At 46.8% G+C, this 20578-nt stretch overlaps 1 protein-coding gene across 2 annotated transcripts in view; it reads left to right on the plus strand.

Moving 5' to 3' along the window:
- The first annotated feature begins 2887 nt into the window (after positions 1-2887).
- INCENP (inner centromere protein) overlaps positions 2888-20578 on the plus strand; it is a 66433-nt gene continuing 48742 nt past the window's right edge. The window contains exons 1-4 of one of the 2 annotated variants that reach the window (XM_068259423.1): positions 2888-3015; positions 12695-12843; positions 13048-13155; positions 15963-16693. In XM_068259423.1, the coding sequence (XP_068115524.1) occupies positions 12707-12843; positions 13048-13155; positions 15963-16693 (976 nt within the window). In that variant the 5' untranslated portion in view covers positions 2888-3015; positions 12695-12706. The remainder of the gene's footprint in view (positions 3016-12694; positions 12844-13047; positions 13156-15962; positions 16694-20578) is intronic. The other variant, XM_068259422.1, reaches the window with a different exon arrangement.

The raw sequence follows: 20578 nt of genomic DNA on the forward strand, positions 1-20578 counted from the left end.
AACCAGGGCAAGTAGGTCTTCAGCTGGGATAAGGTGTTTGATTCTCGCTATATTTCTTAGATGGAAGAAGGAAGACTTGACGACAGCTGATATCTGCTGTTTGAGTTTTAGATTTCCATCCAGGATCACCCCAAGGTTTTGCACAGAGTCTTTATACTGTACGGTATCTCCCCCAATTGCTAGTTTGAGGTGGTGAGCGTTTTGAACTTTATTCATCATGTGTGGACCACCTACCACCAACACCTCCATTTTGTCAGAGTTCAGCCTCAGCCAGCTGGTGTTCATCCAATTTTGTAAATCCACTAGACACGCGTTTATGGATGCTGATGGGTCTTGGGTGCCAGGCTTGAAGGACAGATACAGTTGTGTGTCATCTGCATAACAATGGTATCCTAGGCCATAGTTCTGGATTACTTTGCCCATTGGGAGCATGTTGACTGCAAAAAGTAATGGTGATTAGGGACCCTTATTAAATTATTTGACGTGTCAAATATTACACAGGGTTGTGCTCTCCTAAGTGTATGAGCGTGACCGCACTGCGCAGGTGCAAAGTACAGCCTGCACTTTTTTTTTCTTCTGTGCTCGTGCTACTGCATAAGTGCGAACCCAGATGGCACCTACACAGTGCAACCGCAAAGAGTGAGAGGGTCCCGAAGCATCCAGAAGCTTTCCCTCTACAGTCGTAACTTTCTTTTATATGCCTTCAGGTTTGCTTTAAAGCAAACACAAAGTGGTGAGAAAAACCAAAAAACGTATATAAATATAAGTCTGATGCAAGGTACACACCATGAGAATTTTCTGGCAGATTTACTGTGAGATCGATTAGTTCCAACATTCACCACTATAGAAAATGATCGGAAATCAGTTCGGACATGTTGGAAATAATTGATCTGACAGTAAATCTGCCCGAAAATCTCATTGTGTGTATAAAGCATCATACTTACCAGACTCTGAATCCTCCTAAGGTTTCACACATCCTCGAGACTACCACTGATTCCAGGGTACCCTCTGACAGCTCATAGCCATGCTCATCTTTGCGCATGACGGAGGCACTACTGTGCCTGCATGAGTACGGCCATGCCTGCGGAGTAGCACAGAGCCGCTCATACACGAGTGGCTTCAGCTTACTGCACAGGTGCAGCCACTCGCACAGGTGCAGAAGGGCCATAAAAACGTCCGACAAGCTGTTGTCAGAAATGTTGAGAGGATCCATGTCTGGAAACATTGGGGTGAGGTGTAGATGGGAAGTCTCTGGATCCCCAGGATTCCCTCTAGCTAAGTATATAACTTTTTTTTTTACCTGCCTGGGGATCTGTACTAAGAAAAAATTCACCTGGGGGTACTCACCTCGGGAGGTGGAAGCCTCTGGATCCTATCGAGGCTTCCCCCGTCCTCCTCCGTCCCATGGTGGTCTCGCTGCAGGTCCAGGAACGGCGGCCATGTAAATATTTACCTTCCCGGCTACAGTGCAGGCGCAGCAGCGGATCTCAGTTGGGTCTGCTCTACTGCGCAGGCGCAAGTCTCCTGCACAGTAGAGCGGACCCGACTGAGATTGGATATTTCTGCCTATTTCCGAGCGGAGAGCCGCAACAGCACCCCTGCTGGAAAAGGGAAAGGTAGTTATTGCACAGCATGACAAATTGTCGGTCATGCTTTCTGTGGGCCAGAGTGACACTGTCGTGGGACGGAGGAGGACGGGGGAAGCCTCAATAGGATCCAGAGACTTTCCCCTCCCGAGGTTAGTACCTCCTAGGGGTGTTTTTTCTTAGTACAGTCTCTTTAACCTCCTTGGTGGTTAATTTATCCTGAACTAGGGTCAGGGCGGAAAACTGCAGCTAAGAGCGGTAATCCCGACCTCTGCTCGGGGTAGCTGCAATGCGCGCAGTGGGAGCATTTCTACATACCACCCGGGATCCTGACGTCGGCCGCCATTCTTCTTCCTCTCCTCCGGGGCTCTGCTTCCTGCTGGTGAGATCGCCGGCTGTCGTCATGATCATGACGACAGCCGACAATTTCACTTTAGAGTTGCAGCGCCACCTGGAGGATGGAGGTATAACTGCAGCGCTGGAGCCAGGGAGGTGAGTGATTACTGTAACTGCTGCAGATCTCCCTGGCAGCATGATTTTTTCCAGGTTTTAGGGTGTGAAAGGGTGCAAAAAAATTGCACCGCTTTTAGATCTTAAAATCCGGAAAGAATCATAATGCCAAGGGGGTTAAGTTCACTTGGGTGATGATAGCATTTCCATTTATATTCTTATGCCTGGTACGAACGGTGCAATTTTCCGTTAGATTGTCGGGTCTGATATGATTTCCAGTTCTTTTTCTGATCAATTTTCTAAACACTTCTATGCAAAATCAATCAAAAAAACAATCAGAAATCAGATCGGTCTTGTTGGAAATATTCGTTTCCAACCGTAAATCTGACGAAGAATTGCTTCACGTGTACCAGGCATTAGGGTCAATTTTCAGCATCAATATCTGGCCAATTCAATAGTAATGAATGATCAAATGTGGCAGAGATCAATGCTGCAACATGCCCAACCGATCAATCGTTTTGATCAATTTGAAATCGGTTTAAAAGATTGATGGGCATGCTGGAAAATCTCGGTTGCAAGGGATAGATCAGGTGTTCTGATTTCCTGATGACCGACTGACAGGCACTGGGACAATTTTCAGTAAACTTCATGCTGAAATCCAATGAAAATCTGTCTGCAGTGTAATAGATCCCTCTCTGATCAGATAGACAGACAGGGATCTATCACACAGACAATCTGAAGACAGATAAAGAATTCACGTCTGCGAAATCTCGCGAGTCCTGCCACGAGACGCGACGTTCTATCGCAAAGGCCGACATCTCTGTGGTAGCACTCTCCGCCCTCTGATGTCACAGCCTCTCTGTACAGCCGTTAGGATTTGTAGGATTTAAACGGTTTGGGCGGGAGCGGACGTAACGCCAGTGCGGGGAGACGGGGCCGTCCTGCGGAGAGAAGCCAGGGGGTACCGTGACCGGGAGAGGTGAGCGAGCTTCATGTACGGGTCCCGGCTCGGGGACAATGTTATAGTAAAGTTATGCTGAGGACTGTAGTAGCCGCTCAGCCTGTGTGAGTGCAGCATGGCTGGACTCCGGAGCTGACGGCTCACTTATACTCGTAGTAGCAGCCGCACAGCGGGGTGTTGTTCTCTCCGCCAATATGTGCACTTGTCTTATCAAGAAGGGGCAATGAAAGCTGCAGCAGTTCCCTGGACAGCTGGTTAAGGTGCCATAGATGTTGCGATGTATGAGCAAGTTTGACCAAGAGGCAGATCTCTTGGTCAGAGAGAAGGTGGCCATACCTCTAGCAATTTGGCTGTACGATCGACCATTTAATTCGATCATTTAATAGAATTGAGAGTTTATCGAGTTTGTTCCAGTATGCCCAATCGATGCTAGTGGCTGATGATATATTTAATCGACCAGCTTAGTTGATGCAAGATATTAGTCGATTGCAAAGGCATTGGCTACTGTTCACGTCATTCAGTTTACTCTGAATCGATTTTTGAATTCAGAGCATGGTGACATAACATTGGTCAGATGGATTAGTGAAGGAGAATTGCATAGGGTATTGCTGTAGTCCACTAGTTGATCGACTTTTGATCAACCATACTGAAGTTGATTACTTAATATTGATGGATGCGTTGTCGATTGAATCATTGCTAGATGTATGGCTACCTAGAGAGCTGTCTGCTGCCCATACCCTGCAGGCTGGTTCTGCATTGTTTTCCACGTGAAATCCTCGGGAATCGGCGATGTGATGCTGCATCTGCCACTTCCGTTGTTGCCCCTAATGGAAATGTGCCTAGTGTACCCTGTGGAGCAAATTTACATTTCTTTGTGGACAGCGCCTCTTCGTTGCTCATCCCTATGTCACATGCCATTCCCGCTGCGTACCTGATTGACCACTTCAGCCTGAGATTTCCCAGCATGTCTGATCAATACATTTGACCAATTTCCAGCTGAGATTGGTTAAAATCGTTGATTGGGCATGCTTGCGGTAAGTTGTAACTGATTTGACAATTATCGGATGGTCGATTGGCTGTGAAATCGCCAGAGGTATGGTCACCTTTACAGTTAATGAAACTGGTTCTGCTGAGCATAATGCTGGGAATACACTGCTCAATTCTGAGCCATTTAGATGGCTCAATAGATAATTTCCGACAGGTCCGATTTTGCGTCCGATTGTTTCTGTGCTCGATTCTGCATGGAGGCCAATGGGAAAAGATTAGAAAAATGAATGGAAGATAAAAGAATTGGGTGTGGAATCGAGCAGCAAAATCGAGCCGTGTATTCCCAGCGTTAGGCAAATATTTGGGCTGGGATCCACTAGCTGCGCTTTGTGTGCTTGCTGATCACTGGTTAGTGGTAAAGTGCTAGGACAGTGGAGCCCCATTTTCTATTACAGTACACACAATGCAATTTTCCCATGAGATGAATGGAAAATTTCCAACATGTCTGATCTGCTTCCGACTGAGAAAGGGGTCGGTTTTGTGCAGTAATGATCACAAAATCGATCCCTTTTTTTGATTGAAAGCAGATAGGACATGCTGGAAATGATCGAATGACAGGATATTTCCCATTGATCTGATGGAAAAATTGCATTGTGTGTACAAAGTCTAAGATTCTTTCAAGAAGACTTTGTAGTTTTTGAGAATCTATAAAAAAGAAATACATTTTAAACTGGTAAAATAACATTTTGCTGTGGTACACTGAGGGCCCTTTTCCACTACAGCGTTTGCGATTGCTTAATCGCAAAACCGCAAACCGCTAGTGATTTGTCAAATCGCTACAGTTTGCTTTTAACATAGGAATCGCGGTAGGTCATTTCCACTACCGCGATTCGTTTTTGACCGGATCGCGATCGCGCGGCGGAGTGATTATTGCCGCGATTTTGCTATGCAGTGCATAGCATAGCAAAATCGCGGCCGCGAACGTCGGGGAATCGCCGGTAATTGCGATTCAGCAATCGCTAGCGTTCAGCGTGAACGCTAGCGATTGCTAGTGGAAAAGGGCCCTAAGGGCACAGGTTGGAGAGACTGAAGGCAAAGGGGGCATAGAGGTGTTATAGGGTACAGAGATGGCAGTGTTTTGACAGATTCATGTTAAAGAATAAACTTACACTCCCGGTCTCCTTCACTAACTGAGGACTACATGTAATAACAGTACTGAATATTGTTCATGACAAACTGTGTGAAATGTTGTAACTTTAGTCCTAAGTAGGGCAACTGTCTGTATATGAATAAACCAACCATCTCTTGTGTCTCTTTAATTTAGTGAAAGTCCCATATGATCAGGATTTGTAATTTTTGTTTTCTTGTTACATTATAGATATTCTCCCAGGCTTTTATTTTATTAGAAAAAAGAAAAGCGAGGAGCGCTCTCTGGTGTATTAACCTTTTAATAATGCTTCTTAGCGCAAGGTAATAAAATAACACTTACAATGTGCATATAAAATCAAAGCTCATCACATAAATGAAGTACGTCACCACGTCCTGATGTAAACTCAACCGCCTGGTTCGCCTCAACACTATGGCCAGTAATGCGGGGAATCCTAGGATCGAAAAGCGCCAGCGGGATCTGGGACACGGAAACTCGGCAGCTGCCCTGCGTCTATTGCGTCATGACGCGTTTCGGCGTTCCACGCCTTCGTCAGACCGACGAACGCCGAAACGCGTTACTGGCCATAGTGTTGAGGTCGAACCAGGTGGTTGAGTTTACATCAGGACGTGGTGACGTACTTCATTTATGTGATGAGCTTTGATTTTATATGCACATTGTAAGTGTTATTTTATTACCTTGCGCTAAGAAGCATTATTAAAAGGTTAATACACCAGAGAGCGCTCCTCGCTTTTCTTTTTTCTGTTTTTTTACCAGTCCTTTTTACTCTGATCCCTGAGTAATATTGGAGCAGCACTCAATGGTGGTTTAACGTGTGGACATCGTGACTGAGCGCAGTGGAGTTGTGTACTTTTATTTTATTAGACTTCAGTCATTTGACTTTGTTAAAGGATACCCGAAGTGACATGAGATAGACAGGTGTATGTACAGTGACAAGCACACTAATAACTATGCTGTGTTCCTTTTTTTTGTTTCTCTACCTGAAAGAGTTAAAGAGTAACTGTCAGGCTGCAGAAGCTAATTTAAACCTCTAGTCTCCTGTGTTAAACAGTTTAGAAGGAAGCCAAAAAGACATTACTGAAGATAAAGATCTCTCTTACCTTTGATGTATGCTTATCAGCAAAGCTTAGACCTAAGCAGGACGCAAGCCGCATAACATACTGCAAAGCATTCTGGGGCCCTCCCCTCGGCTGCTAAGGAGAAGACGGGATCAAGTTTCAGCAGCTTCTAAAACTCAGTCCAGCCACAGCACAGATAAATCTCGGGGCAGCGTACACTGCAGGAGTCCGCTATTGTTCCTAGCCACATGGCTCATTAATATTCACTGCAAACTAGTGTTATTCAGTATGAGCTGTTCTGTGATCAGAAGCAGGCAGGACATGACGACACATTTGGCTTCACAAACATGGAACCTGCCATGAGCTGTCAGGAGCATCATTCTCTGCATATACTATATACAAATTCTGTGAAATCCAAACGTGGACAGTGAAATGCATATGTAATGTAAGTACAGCCAATCTTTAGCTACTGATATATGTGTTTATTTTCTCTGAGACCCTATATCTAACAGCTCCTCTTTAAATATCAGGTATGGAAGTGGGCTGACTCAGTCCTGACTCACAGGAAGTGACTACAGTGTGACCCTCACTGATAAGAAATTCCAACTATAAAACCCTTTCCTGGCAGAAAATGGCTTCTGAGAGCAAGAAAGAGGTAAAAAGGGAAAATTCTTATCAGTGAGGGTCACACTGTAGTCACTTCCTGTCTGAGTCAGGACTGAGTCAGCCACTTGCATACCTGATATTTAACTCTTTCAGGCAGAGAGAAAAAAAGCGTAGTTATTTGTGTGCTAGGCACTGTACAAACGCATGTGTATCTCATCATGTCACTTCGGGTATCCTTTAATGATCGTAACAGATATGCTTGTGTTTCTGTTGCTTATCCAAGATGGTGTGGTTTTGGTGTTTTTGTATGAGTTTGTTTTGTATGAGAGCACTCAGCCCCCATGTGATAAATGGTCAGTCTCCGCTATTTGGCTTTTTTTTTCTTTAAAGTTTACTCTTGACTGTCGGGTGTAGGGCAAAGATGGCCATATGCAGTCAAAGTATAAATTTTTGATAAATTCAGTCACTTTGCATCTGTGACATGCAGACAGTGTGGCTGTGGTGGCAGGTGGCAAATTCAGTCTGCCCAGCTCATCGAGGGGCTTCTTTACACAAGCTATATTGTCTGAAGCTAGCCATACATCTAGCGATGATGGGCAGATTCGACCAACAAATATCTCTCTCTCTCTCTCATAAGAGCGAGATCTGTCGCTGCCCACAGGGCGGTGAACGGTAGTTTCATAAACTGAGGTGTCGGAGTCAGATGATTTTGTACAGACTCCACATCCCTGGCTGCCCATACACAGCAGGCAGATTGCCAATCAATTTCATGCTGAAATCAATCCAGAATAGGCCTTGTGACACTGCACCTGACCACCCTGACACTTTCCTCCTGTATGTCTGTCTGTACAAACACCACCCCACTCCCGGGGCCCAGTGCATGTTATACATTACCTGTCCGCAACCTCCACTTGTCCCCATAGGCTCCGGGCGCACTCTGTTCTGCATAAACGCGCCACGTGGTTGCCTAGTAATGTGACAGCATGTATGACCTCTGACGTCATTTCCATGCAAAACCACAAACGACCAGCCGCCGCCTATCGGCGTTAGCTGGTTGTTAAAGTGAACCGAGCATCATTTTTAACACCTAGGGCAGCTCTATAGCAAATTTGCATTCGAAAAATGTGGTTTATTAAAAAAAAACGTTCAATTTACCTCTTTTTTACATCTAAGGGTTAAAATAGCCACTTTGTCCGTCCGCAAAGGACCTGCGCAGGAGATTGTGGAACACAGATAAGAAATTACCTCATTAGACTTAACTGACCACAAACAAACCCCCATTGTACTTCAAACAGAAAACATCAGTTACAGTTGAAGAATTTCACACCTAGCCTGGACAATGCTAGTTGTAAAACAGCAGGGGTTGAGCTTCTGAACAATGGCAGCCCTTGCAGCTATTTGAAGCCAGGAGCTGCTTAGTTAAAGCGGAACTGTAGATTACTATTAAACACATTTTCACTTACCTGGAGCTTTCCCAAGCCCCCAGCAGCCGTACTGTCCTGCGCCGCTCCTCGATTAGCCTCTGCTCTCCCGCTGCCAGCTACTTTCGGTTTCGCCGCTGGGCGCCTGCGCGGCTCTGCCCACGTGTATCCTTTGTTCGCTTTCCCCGCTATTGCAGAGGGGAACGCGAAGAAAGGATACGCTGGCATGGCTGCGCCGGCATAACTTGGAGGTCGAGGTACAGAACGGAGCGGCGGGGGAATGGAGACTGTCGACAGGACAGCTGCTGGGGGCTTGCAAAAGGCTTGCAGAAGCCCCAGGTAAGTGAAACAATGTGTTTTATTTGAATCTACAGTTCCGCTTTAATAATAATCTTTTGTTGTTACAAAGATTTTATTTGAGGTAAGCTACCTCCCTTTCTTTCGTTTTTTGTTTTTAAGAATTTTATACACACCAGGGCACCTCTTTCACCCATATTGTGCTCATATACCCCCCGACATATCCTGTTGGAGGGGTTCAGACAGGCTGCATGTGGTTCACACCACAGGGGACAACTGTCGATTTTCCTAAGAGAGCAACCATCACCAGGTCCGGCTGGACCACTCCGAGTGGAATCGGGTTTATGGTCTCCACCTGCTTCTTGCGGTCGGTTGCCCCTATGCAACCCACCTTTGTGAGTAGTTTTGATTATACCACTTATAGACCTTATACTAAAACGTATTACACTACTGGGCTCCCGTCTTTTTTTTTGTTTCCTGTGTCTTTTCTCCAGGGCGTCAAGACACCCCTACCATACCAAGTGTTCTACTCGAGCTCTTTTAGCCTATAGAGGCTGCTGTATTTATTTCCGTCTAACAATAGCAGTTGCCTAGGAGCCCTGTTCTATTTGGCTACAGCAGCATCTGAATCACACCAGAAACAAGTCAGAAACCTCAGATGCTGCATGCTTGTTCAGGGTCTATGGCAAAAAGTATTCAACAAGCAGGAGGCTCAGGATAGCCAGGTAACTGGTATTGCTTAAAAGGAAAAATAAGGCAGCCACCATATCCCTCGCATTTCATGTGTCCTTTTAAAGGAGTCATCAGGCAAAATGTTACAAAATAATGGCAACTTACCGGGGGCTTCCTCCAGCTCCAAGCTCCCAGGGCGTCCCTCGCCGCAGCTCTACAGCCAGCTGTTCGCCGGAGCTCCGACCCGGTCCCCGGCGATGACGTCAGAGCAACCTCGGGGTCGCTCTGTACTGCGCCTACGCAAGCGGCGCTGTCCATCACGCCACGTAGGCCGGAGCGGACTGCGCAGTAGTTCTGCGCCTGCGCAGTCTGCTCCGGCCCACGTGGCGGTGATTGACTGCCTGCTGCGCGCTATACTCTGCATGGAGCTCCAGGCAGCTAGCTATGCTTGGACTTACCGCCAGGGAGGTTGGTGAACCTAAATCTTAGAAGAAAGTTTCTTACCTGGGAGTGCTCTGCTCAGTACAGGGAAATCTCTACTGCACAGAACACTCCTGAAGGGAGCGTGAATGATGTCTCCTATGCGCAGTGACAGTTGACTTGCTCATCCAGAAGAGGGGCACAGCGGGAGACTGGTGGATTGTACAGCGACAGCACAGGGCAGCTACAGGGGGCTGGTTTTTCTTGTTTGTTTTCTGTTTAAGGTTCCCTTTAAGCTACTTATTCAGCGACGTCATCACAAGTTCTGTCACCCAAGGGATCAGATACCAATCCCTGCTGGGCAACAGAGCAGCCACAACACTGTATATATGTGTCACCAGCCTCTAGCTGACCACATTTAATTTTCTATGTGGGTTGGCAGAGGGACAACGACCACGTGGAATGGAGCAGATTCTGGTGGGTGGGGGGAGCAGCGAGAACAATGGAATGGCATTAGGCATCGCTAAAGATCTGACATGATTGTGCAGCGACTGTATGTGCCTGGAGATATTGTCACAATCCATTTCTCATTCGTTTATGCATTTTGAAGAAAACCTGTGACTTAGTCACATGCTTGGATCATCCAGAGGCTTCCCACATCCTACTTGGGACCCTTTGGAAGTTCACAACTAGGCTGTTGAGGATAAGTGCGGCTGCACTGTGCTGGGCATGGATCTGCTTGGCAGGAATAGAGTCCGAACCGCTATGTGGCACCTGTGCAGTGTGGCCACGCTCATTAACTGACGGGAGCGTAGGTGCAAACTTCCAGATGGTCCCAGTGCTAGATCACAGGTTTGCTTAAAAATATAAAGGATGTGTATACAGAACATGCTAGATAGTAATGTGCACCACAGAAAAATGTTGTTTTACCGGTTTAAAGACTTTTTTTTTTTTTTTTTTTTTTTTTTTTGGTGTGTTCTCAAACTAGTCTTTGTAAAAAGTGGGTTGGTTTGTTTGTTTTGTTGTTTTTTTATAGCTGTGTGCTATACTCTGCATTGAGGTCCCAGTGGCTAGCCTGAGCGTGGGTCGGGGCTTACCACCAGGGAGGTTAAACTTCACATTTTCATGTTGCTGGAGTTGGGGACTTTCTGTACTGCAGAATATGCAGCATTTCCCTGCATATGTTGCACATGGAAATGCTGCATATTCCATTAATGGCTTGCTGTCTTAATTGCATGCTGACTTTGGACGGCATGCTGCAGTTTGCCACAGCACGAATCTGCTGCACGAGTCCTTTTACTGTGACTTCCATTATATCCAAAGGAATGGCATGAACACTGGGTCGCCAGTCTGAATCCCAGATAGGGCACTAGCTTTAGGCCTCATTCACACTTCGTGCGCTTCTGTCTGCTTTTTTTCGGCACATAATGTTAAGCTACCTGTTGCTGAGAAAAGCGCGCAGAAGCGCATTGGTGTGAATGAGCCCTCATAATTTGTATGTTCTGTACCTGCTGCGCAAGTGCTTCCGGTTGCCTCCCACATAAAAAAAAACAAATTGGCTTTTTGCTTAAAGAGAACCAGAGGTGGGATTTATTAGTGGGGCACAGAGGCTAGTTGTGCACACTATCACCAGCCTCTGTTGCCCTATGGTGTGCCCCAGGACCCCCATGCGATCTGCTGTTCCCTCCGCCGTGCTAGTGACACGCATGTCGCCAGCACAATGTTTACCTATGCGGTGTCTGTTAGCGCTGATCCCCCGCCTCCTCTGTATCGGCGCTACCTGCCCGCGTCCCTTCCCTCCCGCTGAATGGAGGGATGGGACGTGGGGGAGCGGCGCTGACACACGCATAGGTAAACCTTGTGCTGGCGACACGCTGCGTGTCGCTAGCATGGCGGAGGGGACAGCAGATCGCAGGGGGGTCCTGGGGGCACACCATAGGGCAACAGGCTGGTGATGGTGTGTACAACCAGCCTCTGTGCCCCACTAATATAATTACATCCCACCTCGGGTTCTCTTTAAAGGGACCTTGAGTGGTGAATAAACAAAATTTGGGGCACCTGGGGCTTCCTAATCTCCCCCCCCCCAACCCGCAAGGTCCTCTGGCATCCTCTTCCTCCCTCTCTTGGTTTCCGCTGGCATCTCCGGTAATCGGCAACTTCAGGTGAAGTCGCGCATGTGCGCCCCTATCTCATCATCACGCCAGTTGCCATAAGCCACCTGTGCAGTTAAGAACCACACAGGTGGCTGACGGCGGCCGATGTAATGATGCGGCAGGGACGTGCACGCGCGACTTCATGTGAAGTAAATATCTGCTTAATCCTGCATTCATAGGAAATGATTTGCATCTCAACCAATCCAGAAGTGCCTTCTGGATTGACAATGCGATCAATTTCGAGCCGAAATTGGTCACATGAGTCAATTGGACATACTGCAAGATGTAGGGCTGACTTGCTTGATCGTGGGGGTAACGGCAAGCAATATTGGGATGAGCAACAAGCCCCCCGACACTGTACTTCCCATGTGTAGTACACCCCACAGTGCCCAATGCACAATAAATTACCTGTCCACGGCCGCCGCTTGTCCTCTGCTGGCTCCAGGCACAGTCCTTGCTCCATACACTCCGAACGGGGGGGGGGGGGGGGGGTGCTTTTGTGAAGTCACACAGGCCCCTGCAAGTACGCTGGCAGCCACATGGGGCGCATGTATGCAAGGAATGCGCCTGGAGCCAGTGGAGGACAGGTAATGTTTAGAGCACCGCGGAAGGTGGACGGGGAGGGTACATTACACATTAGGGGTGACATCGGTGGTGCACAAGGCTGATTACCAAGCGATTTCATGCTGAATCAGCCTGCAGTATATATGGGCAGCTGACAGATCTCTCTGATCTCTCAAATCTGATTCGGATAGAGAGAAATTTCTCTTGGTCGAAATGTGCCCATCATCGCTAGACTTGGCTACCTTGAGAGCCTTTAGCCACTTCTTTCTAGCAACTTGCATCCAACTGACTACCATATGTGGACAGGCTGGTTGGAGGGTTTATAATCGCATAGTGTCCTTTGTTTTGTAGGTGGCCGCCACCATGGGTGATCCAGGGAGTCTGTCTCAACTTCTGCAAGTATGTGTCCGCAAAACAGAAGACTTCGTGTACATGGTGGACAACAAGCATATGGTATGGCTGTTGGAGATAGAGGAGGCAGCCAAGAAGATGTTCAGCAGGTAAGTAGAGCAGGAGATGTTCAGACCAGTAAACTAAAGATGCTAGTCCTGTCAGGCTGAATGGCATTAGTCCCTGGGGTCCAGTAGCCATACATGTTTTATGGATTTCTGCTTCGGTAAGACATAAATGATGCCAACCTCTGTGGCTATTTCTCATAAAGAGTCATTGTAAGTATTTTACATAGGCTTCCATTTTGCCAACAGTGACTTTACTGCTGAGCCCGAACTGATGCCAAAGACCCCGTCTCAAAAGAGACGCAGAAAGAAGAGATCAAATGTCACAGATGAAAACAGAGATTCTCATGGACGCAGGTAACTGGCACAAAGGAAGCAAGCATAAATTGTGTGTTTAAAGCGGATCCGAGATGAAAAACTAACAACTTGTCTATATCTAAAGTTTAGAAGTTTAGATAGTTTACACAGCATATCTAGCTGCAAACGGTTTCAACAGTTTGATTATTTATTCCTGTGATACAATGACAGCCATGTCCTGTTTATCACATTACACACAGGCAAGCTGATCTGTATCACCAGCCCTCAGCCTTTGAAAACTTTACTCTCCACTCCTCTCTGGCTCTAAATTCTCTGGCAAGTAACCTCCTCCTGCCCAGACTGAGCTCCCATAAGCCCTTGCAACACGAGTCTGAGAGTGTCAAGGCACTGGAGAAGCTGTGGGCCAGGCTTATTTAGTTTATAGGGAGTTATAGTACTAAAACAAAAAAGTATTTGGCTTGAGGAATGCCCTATAAACTATATGAAAGGAACACAATTATGCAATGAGTAAAAGTTTCTCGGATCCACTTTAAAGTGAACCTCCGGACTAAAAATCTACTCAGCAGAACTGAAAAGGCTTGGTGTTTCACAGCATCAGAACTTTGTTTTTCTTACCAAAGCATCATTTTTAGCTGCATTTTTTTATCTAAGCTCCACCCATCAAAGATGCTGCTGTGCAGAGCATGATGGGATTTCCTATGTTGTTGTTCACGTTGCCTAGCAACTGGGAGAGGAGCTCAGGACAGTTGGAACTGTCTCGTGCTCCCTGTCACCTCCTTTCAACCAAAAGATGGCTGCCATCATGAAATCAAACATTTGCCTGTTCTTTTAAAACAGTGTGGGTAATGCTGGATACACACCATGAGTTTCCGCGTCGCACGCGGCCGTCGATACGCGTCGATTCGATTATTTCCGAACGAATTTCGATGATTTTTAGGTCGAATGCCATGTAAAGTGTGGCAAATCGACCTAACAATCCATCGAAGCTTGAATCGACATGTCGGAAATAATCGAATCGACGCGTATCGACGGCCGCATCGAACGCGGAAACGCATGGTGTGTATCCAGCATAAGAGATTGTATTGCCTATCTATTTTAATTAGCATAAATAATGTAACCTAATGACAGTATGTTTGTTTAGGCTGGAGTTTCTCTTTAAGTGTATCTGCTGAGTTTTCCTCAAGATTCTCCAATTTTGACCTAAAGAGACATTGTTAGATATCTTCTAAACTTTTGAGGGGTTTTTTTTTTTTTTTTTTTTTTTATATAGGGCTTTTCGGTATTTTCCCCATTCTTTCCTAGTGGTTCTGGCTCACCCGGAGCTGCTTGGGTATTCTGTTAAAAGTTCTGTGTGAGAAGTGCTTAGTTTTACTTCAGCTAAAATTCACTCCAGTGCCGTTTTTCCTTATTTAGCTGGGGCTTCCAGTGTTGCAGCAGTTGCTGGAATGTCTTTTTTTGTTTAAAGTGATAATCCACCTTATAGGGAAGAAAAAAAAAAATCACAAAGTGCCTGCACTCATCTACCGTACTGTGTCCAGAAGTTCTTCGCATTCCCTTTTCCTATGCGTGCCATCCATATGCCCTGAGACTGAGCACCTACTGATGTAGGTCAATGGGAAATGCTGCATGATGTTATGGCATGTCTCCAGATACTAGATCTTTGCAGAAATGGCTGTGTGCATAGATCCAGCCCTCAAGGCTCTGCAGACCTATGCTTGGAATAGATGTGCTGAGCAGTCGGCAAGCAGGGGTGCTGTACATCACTGTCATGCTTTGGAACAGGTAGTGTTTATTATCTATAATCTTTAACCTACTGATTGTTTTATAAAAAATGTTTTTTTCTTTCTAAGCATGTAGCTAGCCTAGCGCTGGCTGCATGCTTTCCCCCTCCCTGCGGCGTCCCCCCATATGTGCCGATCGCCGCCGGTGCATATGCCCATCCGGAAATCCCCTTCTGAACGGGATTTCCATGAGGGCTTCCCCCGTCGTCAAGGCGACGGGTCGCGATGACGTCATCGACGTCAGAGGGAGTCCCGATCCACCCCTCAGCGCTGCCTGGCACTGATTGGCCAGGCACGGGTCTCGGGAGGGGGGGGGGGGGGGGGGGGGCAGGGGCGATCGTGAGTAACACGCAGCTAGCAAAAAAAAAAATTATGCAGAGGCCCAGCGGGGCCTGAGAAATCCTCCTGCGCGGCTTACCCCGTGTCCAGCATGGGGTTACCGCTAAGGAGGTTAAGCACTCCGTCAAATTATCTATTTTATTTTTTCAACAAGCATAACTTTTATTACTGTACACCAATTCTGTATTATGTTGGAGTTTTGTAAATGAGAGAGAGAGAGAGAGAGAGAGAGAGAGAGAGAGAGAGAGAGAGAGAGAGAGAGAGAGAGAGAGAGAGAGAGATTTTTTTTATTTTTTTCCTTTTAAGCAATACCAGTTGCCTGGCTGTCCTGCTGATCCTCTTCCTCTAATGCTTTTAGCCAAAGACCCTGAACAAGCATGCAGCAGAACAGGTGCATCTGACGATGGGCTGCATGCTTGCCTCTGGTGTTATTCAGACACTACTGCAGCCAAATAGATCAGCAGGGCTGCCAGGCAACTGGTATTGTTTAAAAGGAAATAAAGCAGCCTCCATATGCTTCTCACTTCCGGTTCCCTTTAATATCTGTCCTGAAAACAAAGTGGGAGGGGCCCTTGCTTTACTGCATGCTTTAATTAAAGTGCTGGCAGGACCTATCGCTAATGCAGCCCTGTTATTAGTCAGTTCCACTCTATGGAGTTCCTTATAGCTCTTTACTTGTTTTGTTTTTTACAGTAATGCTAATTCTCAAATGTCATTGTTCTGCAGGGCGTCTAAGAGACGAAGCAGCGTCAGCTGGAGCTCCTCTGTGCGGAGACTCTCTACTAGACAAACTAACAAACAGCTTGATAACTCTATTAAAGAGGAGTCTGAACAGCCTAAGAGGGTGACTCGGGCTCGTGCACAAGCCAGCACAGCTTGTCCTCCAGTATCAGAGAAACCACTTCAAGCAAATGTGTCCATGAACAGCGACCCACGGGTGAAAATTAGTGCTGAAGAGCGACGTAGCGCAGAGCAGCAGCTCGCAGAGATTGTGGCTTTGGACTCTGTACAGGAAGCTGCTGATATTGAGACTGGCACAGGCAGTTCCTCTCCAGCATCTAGAACAGAGGGAGCAGCAATAGCACCTGACACACTTTGTGGAACAGTCACCCCTGAAAGAAGCCGCACAGCAGCCAAGCTAAAAATTGCAGAGAGCTCCAAGACCTTAAATGCTGAAAAAGAGATTGACAACTTGACAAATGATGATGATTCTAATGCAGTCAGCTTGGCTGCTTCTGCAACATGCTTATCAAGTCAAGGCATGACGCCCACAGGCTCCAAAACAGACAGGCGCTCAGTACGGCGCAGTATTGTGGGACGTAAATCTATCAGCTCCCGTCCTTCTTTGGCTAGCCAGTATTCCTTAACCAAGAAGCGGGAAAGCATACGCAAATCCCTTCGCCGCTCTGTGTCAAAGAAGAAGACTAGAGACACTTCAATATCTGTCTACAAGAGCTGTAAGTGTGCCACTTCTGCATGTGTTTCCTCTGACTAAACCATGTTGCAGATCTGGGTAACTTCATGGCTCTTAGGTTGAAACTCGGTCAGTACATGGACCAGCCGGGGGCTGACAGCCACACAGCAATGTACGGCATAGGGTGACACAGCACTACAGATTGGGCCAGTTCCTGATCAAATGTCTGCTGAAATCTAGACAGAATATATGGGACAACATGTAATGTCTCAGTACTACCTGACCACTCTCTAGTCAAAAAAATCAAATCTCTGCCAGCCTGTCTATTGCTAGGATACCATTCCTCCTATTCTCTCTGCAGCAATAGCACAGGCAAGGGATGCAGAAATGAGGACTGTCTGTTTATTGCAAGATTTACTGTGAGATTTGGTAATACTCATTGATTTACCATAAGATGCACCTAGATGTCTAGGGCAAAATAAAACTGCTAAACCTGGTGCATCCATGGTGCAGGGGCATCTTGTGGATGTTCTTCGCTTAATCTCCCCAATTATCTCCCTTTGTACGTCCTTGTCCTCCTCTGTCCCTGTGTTTACTCTGCCCTCCTGTGTCACTTGTCCCCATTGTCTTGCTTTCCCACATCCCTTATGTCACCTTGCCCCGTTGCATTCATCCGTATGTTCTCCCGTGTCCCCTCAGTGCATATACCAGTATCTATGAAAAGGTGCGATACTTAACAAACTGCTGAAAATGCGGCAGTAGTCGCACAACGAGCTGGTGATTCACTCATTCACCCCTGCTCACCGGGATTTGCTTCAGCTTGATTCAGTGCCGTGCAGCCAATCGGGTGTGGGAGCTGCATCAGCTTAGCTGGATCAGGCTGAGGGTAATGCATGAATCCTCAGCTTGTCGTGGGACTTCTGCCGCATCTTCAGCTGTTTGGTAAATATGGCACCCTTTTTCATAGGTACCGGTATATGCACTGAGGGGAGACAGGGCACATATGTGTGAACGCAATGGAGGAAGATGTGGGGTAGCAGGACATTTGGGGGGGTCAAGTGACACAGGAGGGGGGGAGATGGACATTGGGGATAGGAGACACGGGAACAAGAGACTGGGAGGACGACACGGGAACAGAATCCACCTTTGTTTGGACACCTTCAGATCGGTAAGATGCAGGGACTCCGCCTCCCCCACCCACCTTTGGGAGGAGAAAAGGTGCATCTTGATGTCCAGAAAATATGGTATGTACTGCGAAACTGCAACCTGCTCGCTCTGTCATCAGCACCTCCATATCTTAGCAAGGAGCCATTTTCATTGGCTCCTTACCCTGTGATCACTGCTCGTTTTTGTTGACGTCTCTGGTCCATAAGGGGCCAGAGTCTGCCCAGTATGAAAGAAGTGAAATGTTACTTTGTATTGGCAAGTACAGTGTTTTTCATGCTTAAAACAAGGTTCACATATTCATCTTAACATGAGTAAGAAAGGGCCCCCATAATGTGCCAATTGGGCTAAGTGGGATTAAATGCCTATTTAAATAGGCTATAGCAGCGGTGGCGAACCTATGGCACGCGTAGCCTAATCTGCTGGCACGCCACCGCTGCTTATGAGCTAGCCGCAGCGTCTACTAGACGCCGCCGCGCCAGTTCATAGCCCGCAGCCCCGCAGTCTCCCGGGAGGCAGACCAGGGCTACGGCAAGATGGCTGCCGAAGCCCTGTACTGGAGCCTATTTTTCTCCAGTACAGGGCTTCGGGCGCCATCTTCTCGTAGCCCTGCACTCTGCCTATCAGCAGCAGCGCGGGAGACTGCAGGAGGAACGTCCGGGGGAGATGCGCGCCAGAGCCCAGCCGAGAGAGAAGACTTCTGTCAGGTGAGTACATTAATTTTTTTGCAGGTGAAATGCGGCCCACTGTTTTCTGGTAAAATGTTTTGTCACATTGTGTTTATGTCCTGTGACATGCTGCCCACTGCGTTTGTTTTCTGGTGAAATGCTGCCCGGTTCGTTTGTTTTCTGGTGAAATGCTACACCCTCCGTTTGTTTTCTGGTGAAATGTGGCCCACTGCGTTTGTTTTCTGGTGAAATGTGGCCCACATTGCATGATTTTCTGCTGAAATGTTGCACACATTGCGTTTATTTTCTGGTGTCTGGGGTAACTGTTGCTGCATTTATTAAGGGCTCATTCACACTACAGAACGTATGCACGAATGCGATTTCATGCATGCGCTGCCAACTCACAGTGATCGCACGGAATGCACGTTGTGGTGCGCTAAAGCGTGGACGTCGGCAGCTGTACCTATCGGGGAAACGTATGCGTTAAAATGTTCCCAGATGCGTTACAACGTAAAGCATGGGAACGCACACCTGTAGTGTGAATGGTAACATGGAAGTCTATTGACTTTCATGTTACCAAATGAATCTTACATTATGTGCGTTGCGTAAAAACTGACAGCGCAGCACATAGTGTGAATGAGCCATTAATGGTCATAGTTGGCTATATTTGCTGCTTTGGGGTTACGGCGGGTATAAATGGCATCATACAGTTTCTGCACACCCATGATACGAATCCTTGTTTCACCTCATCATGGCGGAAACACTGCTTTCTTATGCCTCGCTGTTACATCATTACGTTAGCTCCGCCCATACAATACCATTTCCCGGCACGGTGCCCCACCCCCCTCACTCGGAGATAAATAAGTCGATGTTAGGTCGCAGTTTGGGCACTCGGCCTCTGAAAGGTTAGCCATCACTGGGCTATAGGGATGCTGTACAGGTAGTCCCTGACTTGCAAATGACATGGATTCTGTGTTTCCATGGGAACAAGTAAAAAAAAAAATTGAAATCGGACTTGTACATTTTGAGAATCGATATTAAAAAATTCAAAGAAAAATGGCTTTTACATTTGTATAAGCAGGAACAGAGGGCAGATGTGACACTGAGGGGGGCTCTGGAGGCATGGGGGGGCAGCACAGAGAAGGTACAGGGGACAGATGGCATAATGTTTGAACTTAAGAACAGATTCAGGTTAAGAACCAACCTACTCGTTGTTAACCGGATATTACCTGTACTTCAATTGCTCCGGGTGTATACTTTGCGTTTCAGAGAGATAGTTTGCATATTTATGGTGGCATAGTGGATTGCATTCCCATTGCTGGTCCCCGATTGATGTTGAATGAGTTTACATGTTCTCCCCATGCATAATGGGAGATCCTTCATGTGGTGCTGAATATTGATGATACCTTGATTTAAAGTGGACCTATATCCTTCAAGAGACAGTCTGCATCTGAACAGCTTTGGGCCTGATTGACAGGGAAAGTTTTGATCCGGTTTCCTGAATACATGGGGACCTTGATTAACCTAGTTAATGGCTCTGTTTCAACTAAAAACCTTTCTTGAGTATTGTTTATATCACAAAAGGTACTTCCACCAGGTGGTAGTGTTAAAGTGCTGATATCGGATGCACAGGAATGATGTACACCTGGAGTGCCTCCAAAGCAGTGAAAAACATTACAATACTACCTACTGCTGTAAGGCTGCGGCTGAAGCGCTTTGAGTCCACCAGGGGTAAAGCGCAAGATGTTTTGTCTTGTAAGTGTAAGCATAGACTGGCTAAGTTAAAGAGGAACTGTAACCAAGTATTGAACGTCATCTGAATCGGTGGCTGATACCCCTTTGACATGAAAAATCTTTACCTTTTATCGATCAGATCGGGGGCTCTGTATGGCTGACATTGTGCTAAAACCCCTCCCACAGTGTGGTCAGCACCTAGGTACTGACATCACACTGTGGGAACCTTGTTGCATTGTGGGAAATAACAGCTGATTTCAACTGCCAAAAAAGCAGCACCTCCTTCCACAGCCATAACCTGCCAGCAGTAAAGATGTCATGTTATAAATGTCAGAATGTGAATCTGGGAGAGATTTTACAAT

This window comes from Hyperolius riggenbachi, chromosome 11 (genome assembly GCF_040937935.1).
Source record: "Hyperolius riggenbachi isolate aHypRig1 chromosome 11, aHypRig1.pri, whole genome shotgun sequence".
NCBI lineage: Eukaryota > Metazoa > Chordata > Amphibia > Anura > Hyperoliidae > Hyperolius > Hyperolius riggenbachi.